At 64.7% G+C, this 13,980-nt stretch overlaps 2 protein-coding genes across 2 annotated transcripts; one reads left to right on the forward strand and one right to left on the reverse strand.

Moving 5' to 3' along the window:
- Window positions 1–87: 87 nt before the first annotated feature.
- EXOSC4 (exosome component 4) lies at window positions 88–1,145 on the reverse strand. Its single transcript, XM_081953047.1, has 3 exons — window positions 957–1,145; window positions 648–854; window positions 88–567 (listed from the first exon to the last, which is right to left on the reverse strand). The coding sequence occupies exons 1-3, from the start codon at window positions 1,125–1,127 to the stop codon at window positions 208–210; spliced, it is 738 nt and encodes a 245-aa protein (XP_081809173.1). The 5' UTR covers window positions 1,128–1,145; the 3' UTR covers window positions 88–207.
- Window positions 1,114–13,696, forward strand: OPLAH (5-oxoprolinase, ATP-hydrolysing). The gene is given in 27 exon segments (XM_081953044.1): window positions 1,114–1,258; window positions 1,261–1,520; window positions 1,854–2,045; window positions 2,829–2,937; window positions 3,037–3,160; window positions 3,640–3,835; window positions 4,304–4,469; window positions 4,551–4,689; window positions 4,902–4,969; window positions 5,064–5,317; window positions 5,629–5,741; window positions 5,987–6,157; window positions 6,242–6,379; window positions 6,494–6,632; window positions 8,660–8,772; window positions 8,972–9,123; window positions 9,217–9,377; window positions 9,519–9,620; window positions 9,815–9,989; window positions 10,088–10,272; window positions 10,747–10,893; window positions 11,266–11,400; window positions 11,520–11,669; window positions 11,991–12,148; window positions 12,444–12,604; window positions 12,934–13,031; window positions 13,118–13,696. Coding segments are annotated over 27 exon segments (4,101 nt in total). The 5' UTR covers window positions 1,114–1,125; the 3' UTR covers window positions 13,280–13,696.
- The last annotated feature ends 284 nt before the right edge of the window (window positions 13,697–13,980 follow it).

Consider the following 13,980-nt stretch of genomic DNA (forward strand, 5'->3'; position numbering starts at 1 on the left):
AGCTCTCCCGGAAGGCCGCGCGGAGATGCCCGTCGGCCCGAAAGCCCTCTTGCCCACCCACCCCCTTGCAAGAGACTCCACGGGCGCTTGTTGGTTCCAGACGTTTATTTGAGGGGTGGGTGGGGTGGGGGAGGCGTCCAGAGTAGCAGTCCGAGGGGAAGGCGGGGGGGGGCTCCCAAGCAGTCCAGGGCGGCCCCTCCGGCCCCCTCAGGTCCCGGCCAGGACGGCTCCTTGGCGCAGGTGCTCGCGCACCACCTGGTCGAGCACGGCGTGGACGTCCTGGCAGGCCTTTCGGGCGGCCTCGGCGATGCGCTCCAAGTGGTCCTCGTGCAGCCGGCCGTTCATCTCCAGCAGGGCGATCTGGCCGGACTTGGGCAGCAGCGCCAGCGCCACCTGCGGCCCCCCTGCCGCCTCCTCCACGTAGTTCAGATCGGCCAGCGCGCTCTCCTCCACGAAGCCAGCCGAACTGGCGCAGACGTAATCGCGCAGCGGGATCCCGGCGTCGATCACGGCCAGGGTGGCGGCGTTGACCGAGGCGCAGTAGTTGCCGCCGTCCGCCTGCAAGATCTGAAGGCGGCCCAGCGGCGGTCAGCGCCCCGTGTCCGCCGCCCCGCCCGTCCGCCGCCCCAGGAGCCCCGGCGCCCCACCTGCACGTAGATGTCGATCTGGGAGCGCGGGAAGAGGCGCGTGAGGATGGCGGCCTCGAAGGTCTGCTTCAGGTGCAGCGTCATCTCGCTGGACTTGCGGTCGCCGTGGGGCCGCCGCTTGCGCTCGCCCGTGCTGAAGGTGGCCATGCTGAACTGGCAGTTGACCAGCGCCTGGTCCGGCAGAGCCTTGCTCCGGGAGCCGCGCATCTGCGGGGGAGACAGGCGCAGGGAGGCAGCGGACCGGCTTAGCCCCCCCTTCGGCTCCCCCCAAGCCGGCCCGGCGGCCCCAGCCCCGCAGCCGCTACCTACCTCGTGGGGCCCGTAGACGACGGCCAGCGCCTTGGTGTTGCCCTGCTCCAGGTAGGCGGAGCCGTCGGCCTGCGCGAAGACGCCCATGCGGGCGCGGATCTGGCGGAGCTCGCCGGCGCGCCGCCCGTCCACGCGGTAACCCTGCTCCGACAGCAGCTCCAGCCCCGCCATGGCCGCCCGCTTCCCGGCCTGCCCCGCGCCCCGACGGGAGGGGCCCCGCAGGCGCCGCCCCCTAGCTTCCCCGCGCGCGCAGGAGCGCCCCGCCCACCCACCCGCCCCGCCGCTGGGAAGTCGTTGGGGGGACGAGGCGCTGTCTCCGCTGCGAGAGTCGTCCGTCCGTCCGCTCTGCCTTCCGTGAAGTCTCCCGGCGCCCCGCTTGCCTCCTTCGCCATGGCTGCTCCGCTGCCGGGCAAGTTCCAGTTCGCCATCGACCGCGGCGGCACCTTCACCGACCTCTTCGCCCGCTGCCCCGACGGCAAGATCCGCGTGATGAAGCTGCTCTCCGAGGACCCGGCCAACTACCGCGACGCGCCCACCGAGGGCATTCGCCGCATCCTGCAAGAGGTCAGAGCGGCCGCCCTCTCCGTCCCTGCCGCCGCCTCTGCAGACGTGCCCGGACCCGTCGCGTCGCAGCAGCCGTCGACGCTTCCCTGCGAGTAGAGAGCGAGGGTCTGCGGGGCCAGGAGTTGGGGGTCTCTGCCACTGGCTCCCCCCTGTGGCTGTGCACCAGACCTGCGGGGGAAGGCCAAGAATGCCCCCCCCCTTCTGTTATCCCCCCCCCCCATTGAGGCCCCGATCCCGGGCGCTGTGCCTGTCCCATTTCTGGACTCCCGGGGCTTGGGGGAAGGGGAGGCTCTGGAGGAAGCCACCTTCCAGGTCCACCCTTCCCTTCAGCAGGAGTGCGGGGTCCCCTTCCCCAAAGACCAGCCCCTCAACACCTCCTGCATCGAGTGGATCCGAATGGGCACCACGGTGGCCACCAATGCCCTCCTGGAGCGGAAGGGCGAGCGCTTTGCCCTGCTGATCACCAAGGGCTTCCGGGACCTGCTCTACATCGGCAACCAGGCGCGGCCCAGCATTTTTGACCTGGTCAGTGCGCTGAGTTTCAAAGAGGATTCATGCACACAGAAACACACACACGTGCCCCAAACCCCCCTTCCCGACTGCTGATCTCTGTGCCAGCTGGTGCCACCTTCCCCCAGCAGCAGGGAGGGTGGGTGCTGGGCTACACCTGGGATTGGCAGGGGTAGCCAAGTGAATGGGGGGAACTGGTTGGCTGGAACCCCCCCCCCCAGTGCCTAGGGGGCAGGGGGGCCATGAGCAGCTCTGCTCCCACACCAACACTTCTGCACTCTCCTGGGGCCTCTTGGGACAGTGAGGTGGGGGTGGGGGTGGGGGCTGACAGACTGAGAGTGGCGTCCTCCTCTGCTGGCCCAGCCTTCCTTCTTGCCCCCTCATCCCTGGCCTTCCAGGCCTCACAGCCTCAGGGCCCCTTCCTGTTCTGAGGCCCCAGGCCCTTTCGTTCCTTGGCTGGCCTGTCTGTCTTCGCCACCCCGCTTGCTAAGAGTTAGGGCCCCCAGAGAGAACTCCTCTTTCTGGACCCAGACAGTGGCTGTGGCTGAACAGCTGCAGACCCCAAGGCCACCCCAGATGTGCTTGGCCCTCTTTGGCCCATCTGTGCCCCAAGGGGCGTGGCCTGTCAGTCACCCCAGTAAGGCACTCACAAGGGAGGGCATTGAACCTGGAGACCCAGCCTGGCCCTTCTCCTGGCATGGGGTCTCCCCTGCTTTTCCTGTCTGTGCTGCCCCCAAGCACACAGAGCCAGCCCTGAAGCCCGCTCTCTCCACGGGCCTCCTGTCCTCTCCACCCCAGGAGGTCCGAATGCCAGAGGTCCTGTACGAGGCGGTGGTCGAGGTGGACGAGCGCCTGGTGCTCCATCGGGACGGCTGCCCACTCTTTGATTCCGGGCAGCGTGTGACAGGTGCGAGTGGCAGCCAGGCACTTGGGTAAGGGGGAGCGGCGGTGGGGAAGAGCTGGACACAGCCTCTGGAGTGCAGATGTGGGCCCTTCTCCCCCCCAGGCGTGACCGGAGAGGCGGTGGTGGTGAAGCAGCCTGTGAACCTCCTTGCCCTGCGAGGGGAGCTGGAGGCGCTGCTGGCACGGGGCATCCGCAGTCTGGCCGTGGTCCTGCTGCACTCCTACCTGTGAGTTCAGTGCCTGGGGAGGGGGCACCTTGACCCTGCAGGGCAGCCCCCCCCAGCAGGGAGACGCACGGGCATGGAAGGAGCCCCCTTGGTGCCATGGCAGGCAGACGTAGAAACTGGGCTGCTCATCTGGGCTGCTGGCAGCTGAGAGAGAAGGCAACTGGGAGAGGCAACCTCTGGGTGCCAAGGGCTGCGTTTAGCAGCTGGGCATCAATGAGGTTGGCACAGACTAGGCGGGAGGTGACTTTGGACGGCTTTGTGAGTCTCCTGCTGGCCGCTGGTTTATGCGTGGAAAGGCTGGCGGTGGCTGGAGTAGCGGGACCGGGAGACTCCAGATCTCCTTTCAGTGGCTGGGGCTGAGCCCTGAGCACACCACCTGGCAAGGGGGCACCATTCCCCACGCGGCCCATGCCAGCTGGCCCAGAGCGGCACCTGGTCAATGGAGGCCTGCGGGGGTCAGCCTTGGCTGTCTCTGACAGGTGGCCTGACCATGAGCAGCAGGTGGGCGCCCTGGCCCGGGAGCTGGGCTTCCGGCAGGTCTCGCTGTCATCCGAGGTGATGCCCATGGTGCGCATGGTGCCCCGTGGCTACACCGCCTGCATAGACGCCTACCTGACCCCCTGCATCCTCCGCTACCTGCAGAGCTTCCGGGACGGCTTTGCTTCGCAGCTGCAGGTGAGGAGGAGGAAGGGGGGGAGGGGGGCATTCGCCTGAACTGGCCTCCAGGGATTGCGGTCTGCCCGAGCGACCCAGGCTCCCCTCCCTCTCCTGCAGTCGCTTGCTGCAACCCAGAGGCTTGTGTTAAGGCAGAAGCTGCCTTGTTTGAGCTTTGTGAACTAACAGGCGCTGCATGGGAAGCGTCTCGCACTGGTGTGTTGTCACGCACAGCCTGTGAGTTGTGCACCAAGTGTGCAGTAATTGGGCTGCTCTCTGATCTCCAACCTAGCAGCCAGGCGGGTGAGAAGTCCCTCTGGCTGTCCTCATGGCACACTCGGCGCTCCTTGCGTCAGACTTGGGCACCTCCCCTCAGTCCGGGGAGGGAAGGGCCCCCTTGCCCTGAGGGCTTTTGAAGGGAGGGCGAAGGGACCTGCCCCAAATTCCTATCCTTGGTCCCTCCGGCCTTGCCACCTCCCCTCCCCGCAGGGCGTGCTGGTTGCATTCATGCGTTCGGACGGTGGCCTGACTCCGATGGAGGCTTTCAGCGGCTCTCGGGCCATCCTCTCAGGCCCTGCTGGGGGAGTCGTGGGCTATGCGGTCACCAGCTACCATCATGCGGAAGGGCGTCCGGTCATCGGGTTTGACATGGGCGGTGAGTGGTGGGAGCGGAGGGGCTCCGTGGCCTGTCCGTAGCAGAGGGAGGGAAGGGGGGCCTCACCGCATCCTCTTGCAGGCACTTCCACCGATGTGAGCCGCTATGCCGGAGAGTACGAACATGTCTTTGAGGCCACCACTGCTGGCATCAACATCCAGGTGCCGCAGCTGGACATCAACACGGTGGCTGCCGGGGGCGGCTCCCGCCTCTTCTTCAGGTGAGCGTCCTGCCTTGGGCCCCCAGGGAGGCCACAGGAAGGCTGCCGACGATTCGTCCTCCATCTTCCTTTGAGTGGGGACAGATGAAGAGCAGCCTCTGGCCCAGCCACCTTTTGGGCCCTTTCCCTTCAAGGCCTCTGAGTTTGGGGAGGGGGAGGCTGTTTGATGCCAGCTGCTCTCCTGAATTCCCCTCTCCACTTTCCCCCGACAGGTCCGGGCTGTTCGTCGTGGGCCCTGAGTCCGCAGGCGCTTTCCCCGGCCCTGCCTGCTACAGGAAGGGTGAGGGGGCTGCATTGTGTCATTCTGGGTGTGGGGGGGTGAGGGGGGGTTGGGCAGCAGATCATTGGTGGGCACCCTTCTTTTTTTGTGGCAGGGGGGCCGCTGACGGTGACGGATGCCAACCTGTGCCTGGGCCGCCTCCTGCCCAGCCACTTTCCTCACATCTTTGGACCTGACGAGAAGCAGCCGCTGTCACACGGGGCCTCCCTGCAGGCCTTCCAGGCACTGACGGCCGAGGTGAAGGCCTCTGGGGAAGCCCGGCCTGACCTCAGCGTTGAGGAGGTGGCCATGGGCTTTATCCAGGTGGCCAATGAAGCCATGTGCAGGCCCATCCGGGCCCTGACGCAGGTACCGGCTCCTCTTCGCCTCACTCCCCAGAAAGGCCCCTGCTGGACTCCACGGGGCCCCTCTTACTGGGGCGCAGAGGGTTGCAGACGGAGGCCGTGACTCGGGTGGGCAGAGGCGGCCCCGTTGAGCAGCGGCCCTCCACTCTGGAAGCCACAGGGGCCAAAGAGCGCTGGGAAGAAACGGCTGCTCTGAGCCGACCCTGAAAGCAGAACACAAGGCGGCCCGGGGTGGCTGAGACTGGCCCTGCCCTCCCATCCCTCCACCCCAGAGCGTGGCCTGCCCCCAACTGTGCTGTTCCTCCCTCTTGTTAGGCCCGGGGCCACGACACCTCTCGCCACGTCCTGGCCTGCTTCGGAGGGGCTGGGGGCCAGCACGCCTGCGCCATCGCCCGGGCACTGGGCATGAGCTCGGTCTTCATCCACAAGTAGGTTCCTGGTGAGGGAGGAGGCCGTCCCGGAAGGGCTGCTGCCAGTGGTGCATTTGCCAAGCAGGCCTCTTCCTCTGCCAGCACATGCAGGGGGCACACGGGCATCCCTGTCCCAGGGAAGGGGAACCATGGCCTTGGTCATCTTTGCCTTCCCAGGCAAAGGGGGGGGGGGTCTGCACTGGTCAAAAGAGGGGGGGGGCTTTTGCCTGCCACTCTGCAGGGTCTCCCCTTCCTCCCCACAGGCACAGTGGGGTCCTGTCGGCCTACGGGATGGCCCTGGCAGACATCGTCCACGAGGCCCAGGAGCCCTGCTCGCTGGTCTACGAAGAAGCCTCCTTCGCCCATCTGGACCTGCGGATGGCTGCTCTGGAGGAGGCCTGTGTGCAGGCCTTGGAGGCCCAGGGCTTTACCAAGTGGGTCCCCAGGGGCCGGGAGGGGGCGGTTTTTGCGTCCAGGGTGAAAGATGTCAAGCCCCCCCCCCCCACTTCTGCCTGCAGGTCCCAGATCACCACCGAGGCCTTCTTGCACCTGCGCTACCAGCGGACTGACTGCGCCCTCATGTGCTCGGCCAAGGGCTACCTGGCCCACGCCGGCACCTGCAGTCGTGGAGACTTTGGCGCAGCCTTTTCCAATAGGTCAGTGGCATAACCACCCACACCCCACCCGGGAAAAGGGCTTGCGAGGCCCCTCCCTCTGGGGAGCCAGAAGAGGTCTTGATGCTGACTCTGCCCTCCCGACCTCCCGCCCAGGTATCGGCAGGAATTTGGCTTCACCATCCCCAAGCGAGCCATCCTGGTGGACGACGTGCGGGTGAGGGGCATGGCCTGCTGTGGGATGGGCCAGGAAGAGCCTCAGCCGGTCTGCAAAGAGCCCCCCAACCTGGAAATGGTACGACTGCCCCCCTGGCTCCAGGCTGGGCTTCCCTACCGGAACTGCAGGTGCCTTTCAGCTTTGGCCCCCTGGGCCCTCGCAGTCCTCCCAGGGCCCTTCCCGGAAGGCAGCTGGTTGAACGTCTGTTGCGAATGCCGGGTGCCTCCTGGGAAGCCACCCTGGGACTGGCATCGGCCCAACGTGGCTCCAGCTGCTTCCAGGGTTTCATTTCTAATTGGCACAATGCTGTGAAGTGGAAACCACCCAGGGAGGGTCTCCCAACCCCCAAACAGTTTGAAGGAACAAAGGTTAGAGGGGGCTGCTGTGTGAATGCAACCTTTGGTGGGCCTGCCCCTCTCCTGCCTCCCCACTCCAGAATCCCAGATGGGAGGGGCAGCAGTGCTCCTTCGGGGGTCTCCCAGAGACAGCCCCCCCCCCCCAGCCTCTTCCCTCTCTTCCCTCCCATTGCCATTTCCACTGTGTGGTCCCTGGGCGCAATGGGGAGTGTGGACATTTTCCAACAATGCGAAGAATGGAGGGATGTTTCCCAGTCTAACGGAAGAAGCGCTTTGCATTTACCCCTCTTGAAGTTGGCTTTGCTGGTTTCTGCCTCTTCTTCCTGCCAGTCTCCTCCCCTCCCTCCCCTCCCCCCTCCCTGCATCACCCGCAAACTCCCTCCTCCAAGGGTCCTTTGGGGCTTGGTGGTCGGTCCTTCCTAACTCTTCCGGCTGACTTGCTGCCGCTTTGCCTTCGCTGCTTTCCTGCCACCCTGGACCAGGCAGGAGCTCCTCGGTGCCAACTGCGGGGGGGTGGGGGTGGGGTTGTGCTGCGCTGCTCCCTGCGCGGCCGGACCAGGTGACCTTGGAAGGGTGGCAAGGGCACGTTCCCCCAGCTCAAACCCCCACTGGGAAAAGCTGAGCAGCTTCGGGCACAGCTCCTGGCAGCCACCTCGTGTTTCGAGCCTTTGCCAGGTGCTGCCAACCCTGATCAGGTCAGAGGTGCCTGAAGTGGCTGAGAAGAAGCTGGAGGGGGCGGGGGGTGGGGGGCGGTCAAGGGAGACTTTCTCTGGGGCAAGGAGGTGGACCTTGTTCCCTTTAAAGCCCGTTGAGTGATGGCAGTGGGGGGAGGGCATTTCCTGGCAACTCCCTGCTGGCTCCTGCCCACCAGCAGCACCTTCGCCTCCAAAGGCTGAAAGAGTCTTTTGTCCAGTCCTGGCATCAGACCTTCCTCCCCACCCCCACAACGCTTGTTCTTTTCAGTCCTCTGGCAGAGGCCCATCGTCCACAGCGATGAGGACGGGGCCTCTGAGAAGGGCCTCTGACTGAGTCACACCTGGGACTTCTGCCGAGAGAGTCCAGGGCCCCAACCTAGATCCTCTCAGGGGCCCCCTTGGTCCTCCTGCCTGGGCCCCTTTCATGCAGAAGAGACTCAAGCCTTTTTGGGGGGGGTGTCTGAGGAGCCCCTCCCTCCCTCCCAGCCCAGCCCTGAAGTTCCTTTGGCCCTGGGGGGGTCAACCTTTTTATACCTACCACCCACTTTTGCATCTCCGTTAGTAGTAAAGTTTTCTAACTGCCCACCGGTTCCACAGTCACGGTGATTCATAAAGTAGGGAAGTAACTTTTATTTATAAAATTTATAAAGCAGCAAACCATGAAAGCTGGAGCGCCCACTAGTGGGCGGTAGGGACCAGGTTAACTACCACTGCTTTCTGCTGTGGATATCAAGCCCCTTGCCGGTCCTTCCTTGGAGACTGCACCCCCTCCCCTGTCCAACCCAGGGAACAAAGCCCCAGGGCTCCTCGGCCTTTGGAGCTGCCCGGCGACCTCAAGAGGGGTGGGGGTCTCCTTCGTTCCTCCCCTTCCCAGAAATTCTAGCCCTGTAGGGGGGAGGGGCAGTTTGGGAGACCAGCTTCCAAATGATGCCAGTCGGGGGCAGTGGCGGGGGGGGCGGGGGGCTGCAGGGTGAGCCTATGTGTTGGGCAAAAGCAGCCAAAGAGCTGTGCCAGTTGGGGGGCTTCTGTATGATGAGCCCCTCCCCACCTACAGGTCACCCGCTGTTACTTTGAGGGGGGCTACCAGCACACCCCCGTTTACCTGCTGGAGAACCTCTTCCACGGCCACTCCATCCCTGGCCCCAGCATCCTGGTGGACAAGAACAGGTCAGGGGGGGGCACGGGGGGGGCACAGGGCTAGGCTTAGAGCAGAAAAGCAGCTATGGAGGCAGAGAGGAAATAAAAGCCCAGCTGTAGCTTACGGAGTCCTCGGGTGATGCCCACTGCTGGCGGTCCAGGGGAGATGTGGGGAGAGGGCTGTGTGACCCAGGGGAAGCCCCTGAAGGGCCCCTTGATGCCCCTGCAGCACCATCCTGGTGGAGCCCGGCTGCACAGCCTCCCTGACGGCCCTGGGGGACATCCACATCGCAGTGGGCTCGGGGGCCTTCCGTCCCATTGGGCCTGAGCTTGACCCTGTCCAGCTGTCCATCTTCTCCCACCGCTTCATGAGCATTGCAGGTGAGCGTGGGGGACTGGAGCGCTCCCTCCCCGCCCATGGGCAGGATGGGCCCCGGGGCCCCCTAGAGAACAGCCCCCTCTTTTCCCGAGCAGAGCAGATGGGCCGAGTCCTGCAGCGCACGGCCATCTCCACCAACATCAAGGAGAGGCTGGACTTCTCCTGCGCCCTCTTTGGGCCGGACGGGGGGCTGGTCTCCAACGCCCCCCACATCCCCGTCCACCTGGGGGCCATGCAGGAGACGGTGCAATTCCAGGTAGGCTCCGCCAGAGAGCTGCCTTTGGGTGGGGTGGGGGGAGCCTTCTGCAGGGTGAGGGGCTGCCCCCAGACCTCCATGGAGGCCCGCAGCTGCAAGGCCTTCCCTCCCACCCACCCATTTTCGCTTCACCCGCTGCAGATTCAGCACCTGGGCCCTGACCTTCACAAGGGGGACGTGATCCTGAGCAATCACCCCTGTGCTGGGGGCAGCCACCTGCCCGACCTGACGGTCATCACCCCCGTGAGTCACACACACACACACACGCTTCCAAAGGGGCAATTGGGGACGCAGAGCTTTCCCTGAGGGTGGGGCCTGGGCTTCTCCCGGAGAGGAGAGTTCAGGGGGGTTGTGGAGGCAGGGGGGACTTGCACTTGGCCTGCAGCCCCCCTGTGTGCTTCCCTGGCCCCTTGCGGAGTGGCTGCTGCTTGTTCCAGGTGTTCTGGGAGAAGGAGCCCAGGCCAATCTTCTTTGTGGCCAGCCGGGGTCACCATGCCGACATTGGGGGGATCACCCCGGGCTCCATGCCCCCCCACTCCCACTCCCTCCAGGAGGAGGGGGCCATCTTCATCTCCTTCAAGCTGGTGAAGGAGGGCATCTTCCAGGAGGAAGGTGGGTCTTTGGGGAGGGGAGGGGGCTTCGGTTCTGCAGGTGGGGTGGGGGCTGTGTTTGCCACTCCAAATGCCACTGGGGAGCCTCTTCCCTTGCAGCCGTCACCGCAGCCCTCTTGGCCCCTGGCCAACGGCCCGGCAGCAGCGGCACCCGCAGCCTCCATGACAACCTGTCGGACCTGCGCGCCCAGGTGGCCGCCAATCAGAGGGGGATCCAGTTGGTGAAGGAGCTGATTGAGCAGTACGGATTGGGCGTGGTTCAGGCGTACATGAGCCACATTCAGGTGAGGAAGGGTCTCGCCCCTCCTAGTTTGACCACAGGACGTGCCTCCTGCTTGGAGGTTTTCAAAGACCCGGCGGGAGGTCTGCCACGTTACATGGCCAGAGGAGAGTGAAGAGGGAGTTGGAGACCCCCCTCCAGTGCTTATGGTGGGATCATCTGCTGTGGTTGGGGTCAACATTTCCCGCCACTTTCTGGAAGGGGAGGAGACGCCCCTCTGCTTAACGGGCCCCGGTGCATTCAAACAGGCCTCCCGCACTCAGCACCAGAGGCTCCCAGTACTGTACTATTCCCCTGCGGCAGGCCTGCCCCGCTCTGGAGAGGGCAGTTCGGGCTGCTTCCCCTGAAGACTTCTGGAGCCCCAAGGGTGGGGGCAGCGGTGTGGAGCCCACCTGGGGTGCCCTCCCTGGCGGGATGGGGAGGATTCTGCCACCCAAGAGTCCCAGCGGTCTCGGCTCTTCCCTGGCTGTGCCCTCAGGCCAACGCGGAGATCGCCGTCCAAACGATGTTGAGGAAGTTTGCCACACGCCGTGGACACGTAGACCAACCGCTGCAGGTGGAGGCCAAGGACTTCATGGACGACGGCAGTCCCATTTGTCTCCGGGTGACCGTGGACCCACAGGAGGTGAGAGTGTCACGGAATCCTGGTGCTGGGAGGGGTTGCCTGCTCCAGGGTTCCCAAACCTCGGGCAGCGGTCCACTGCCGTGCCTTGAGCCGTTTGGAACCAGACCGCGGAACTGGCGGGCGAGCGCAATGCGCGCACACACATCCCTATTGGCAGGAGGAGAGAGGGAGCACGTGTGTGAGTGCCCACTCATGCAGAACGATCTCCTCCCATGCCCCCCTCCCCTGTGCCAGTCCGCAAAGACGGAACGGTGGGTGCAGGAGCAGGAAGGAGCCCCCCGGGGGGGGGGGGAGCCGATCTGAGAAGGATTGAGAGCAGCAGTGAACTTGGATGGGGGAGGGCTAATGGAACCTCTCCCCCCCCCCCCCCAGGGCACTGCACTGTTTGACTTCACAGGAACCGGCCAGGAGGTGTATGGGAACTGGAACGCCCCCCGTGCCATCACTCTCTCCGCCCTGATCTACTGCTTGCGCTGCATGGTGGGCGAGGACATCCCCCTCAACCAGGTGCAGAGGGAAGGGGCTAACCCTCATCCTCAACAGAGCTGGTGGGTGGGGGGTGTCGAGCAGAAGTTGGGGTGGGGACTGTCGGAGGGCCTGAAGTGTCTCCTGCTGCTTCCTCGTAGGGCTGCCTGTCCCCCGTGCGCATCGTGGTCCCCGAGAGCTCCATCCTTCACCCCTCCCTGGATGCTGGCGTGGTGGGGGGCAACGTGCTGACCTCCCAGAGGGTGGTGGACGTCATCTTCCGGGCGTTTGAAGTCTGTGCCGCCTCACAGGTGAGGGGAGTGCAGAAAGGCCAGGTTGGGGTCTCAGACACTCGGTTTGGGGTCACGCAGCTTCTCCACCAGGGCATTGGCGGCCTCGTGCAGATGCCAGCTGGGCCAGGAAGTTCTTTGGTTCTGTGAATCTGGCAAGTGGCCGAGAGGGGTGGGGAGGTCCAGAGGCCACCTGGGGAGGCTCCCGGGAGCGTTTCCACCGTCTGAGACCAGGAGTCTCCTTCCCCCAAAGTGGGGCCTTTCCTCTCCGCCCTGCGGTGGGGGGAGGGCTTCTGCAGCTGCCCAGGGAGCCCCCATGCTGTCCCCTTCCCCGTCCTCCAGGGCTGCATGAACAACGTCACGTTTGGGAACAAGCACGTCGGCTACTACGAGACGGTGGCCGGAGGGGCCGGAGCGGGGCCTGACTGGCATGGCCGCAGTGGGGTGCACACCCACATGACCAACACCCGCATCACTGATCCGGAGATCCTGGAAAAACGGTGGGTGCAGACAGAACCCGAAGGGGGCGCTGTTGGCATCTGGTCCTGGCCGATGAGCCTCCTCCTCCCACAGGGCTTCAAGGAATGTGGGGGTGACTGGCGGTGGTGGGGGGTTTGCCCTGGCAAGCCGGCTCACTCCGGCTGCTCCTTTTCCTAGACCTCTGCCGTCCGTCCCACCGTTGATCCCCCCACTCGGAGGCAGGCGGCTGGTGTGTTTGTGTGTGTGTGTGTGTTGGCTGTGTATACCCTCAGTCTGTTGTGCAGCAGGAGTTTGGCTCTCTTCCTCCTCCCCCAGGTATCCAGTGGTCCTGCGAACCTTCCAGCTGGCGCCAGACACAGGGGGGGCTGGGCTGTTCCGGGGAGGGTCCGGGGTCCGGCGAGAGCTGCAGTTCCGGGAGGAGATGGTCCTGTCCGTGCTGAGCGAGCGCCGGGCTTTCCAGCCCTATGGGCTGCAAGGTGAGGGTTTCTGGGGCTCCTTGGCTGACCTGGGTGGTCCTGTTGTGTCTGCCGGTGGGGTTCTTCCGCTGCCCCTCTCTCGGCTGTGGGCTGAACTTACAAAATCACAGGGTTGGAAAGCCCTTCCCTGCCCAATGGGGCAGCCCCAGAGCATCTCCGCCAGTTCTCCACCAGCCTCCGTTGGACCTGGTGGGGAGGCCAGGGTGGGCTTGGGGGCCCAGAGGGATGGCTGGGAGGGAGGAGAGGGAAGGTTCGCCCTGCAGGGCTGGATGGGGCTTGTCCGGCATCTCCTCTCCCTCCCAGACGGTCCCTTCTCCCCTTTCGGACAGGGGGCGATCCGGGATCCCCAGGCCTGAACCTGCTGATCCAGCACAACGGACGGACCATGAACCTGGGCGGAAAGATGTCCGTGGAAGTGCACCCTGGGGTGAGGGTCCCCGAGCGTCTCCCTGCCCTGCTGCTCTCTCCCAGAAGCCGCCCTCTTGAGGGGTCTCTCTTCTTCCCTTGTCCTAGGACGTCTTCTGCCTGCAGAGCCCAGGCGGAGGGGGCTTTGGACGCCCCCCCCAACGCTTGGCCAAGGGGTCTGAGGAGACCAGGCACCGGGCCCAGCTCTTCAGGGAACGGAGCAGTTTCTACTACTACAGCCAGTCACAGGAGATGATTGATGGGCCCTGAACCAGCCCCTGAGGAAGGAGGGTGGGCACCGACTGAGCAGGGGGCATCTTGCAGGATGGAAAGATTGGAGGAGATGCAGGGCAGTTTCACTTCTCACCGCAAGGGGGCAGCAGAGACCAGCTTTCTTCCTTTCTGTGCCTTGGGGAGAGGGGAGGAGATATTCTCTACTAAATGCTGTTTCTGCTATTGGGTCTGCCCCCTTCCCACCTCTTTTCTGCTTGCACTCTTCAAGCCCAGAGAGGGGGGGGGGCTACTTTGCACACACTTCTCGGCTGCTGCAGATGCCACTCGCTCGCAGCCCCCCCCCCTTCTTGCGTATGTGGTGGGATGGATGCCACACAGGCCTCCCCCTTGGCAGAGGGGGGTGGGCAGATACATAGCACAGCTTCACAAGAATAAAGTTAGAGTCTGCTTGGAGTCCCTGAAGTCATTTCTGTCCCCGCAGACAACCCGGCTGGTGGGCCAAGCTCTTTTGCTCAGGGCTGCTGCCCACCAGGCAGGCCCAGGTTGGAGCCCAGGTATTCCTACACTAGAACTCCCCCCCTCCCAATGTGTTCTGGCCCAATAGCCCCTCTCTGTGTGTCTCTGACAGGTGGAGGGGCAGAGGCCCTCCCTCGGGGTTGCTTTGCCACTGGGGCACGTGGTCTTGATGATGCTGGAGTGCCAACGCTGTGAGTGGCTGTGGCTTCCAGGGGGCCGCC

Source organism: Natrix helvetica, assembly GCF_964273705.1.
Source record: "Natrix helvetica genome assembly, chromosome: 4".
Lineage (NCBI taxonomy): Eukaryota > Metazoa > Chordata > Lepidosauria > Squamata > Natricidae > Natrix > Natrix helvetica.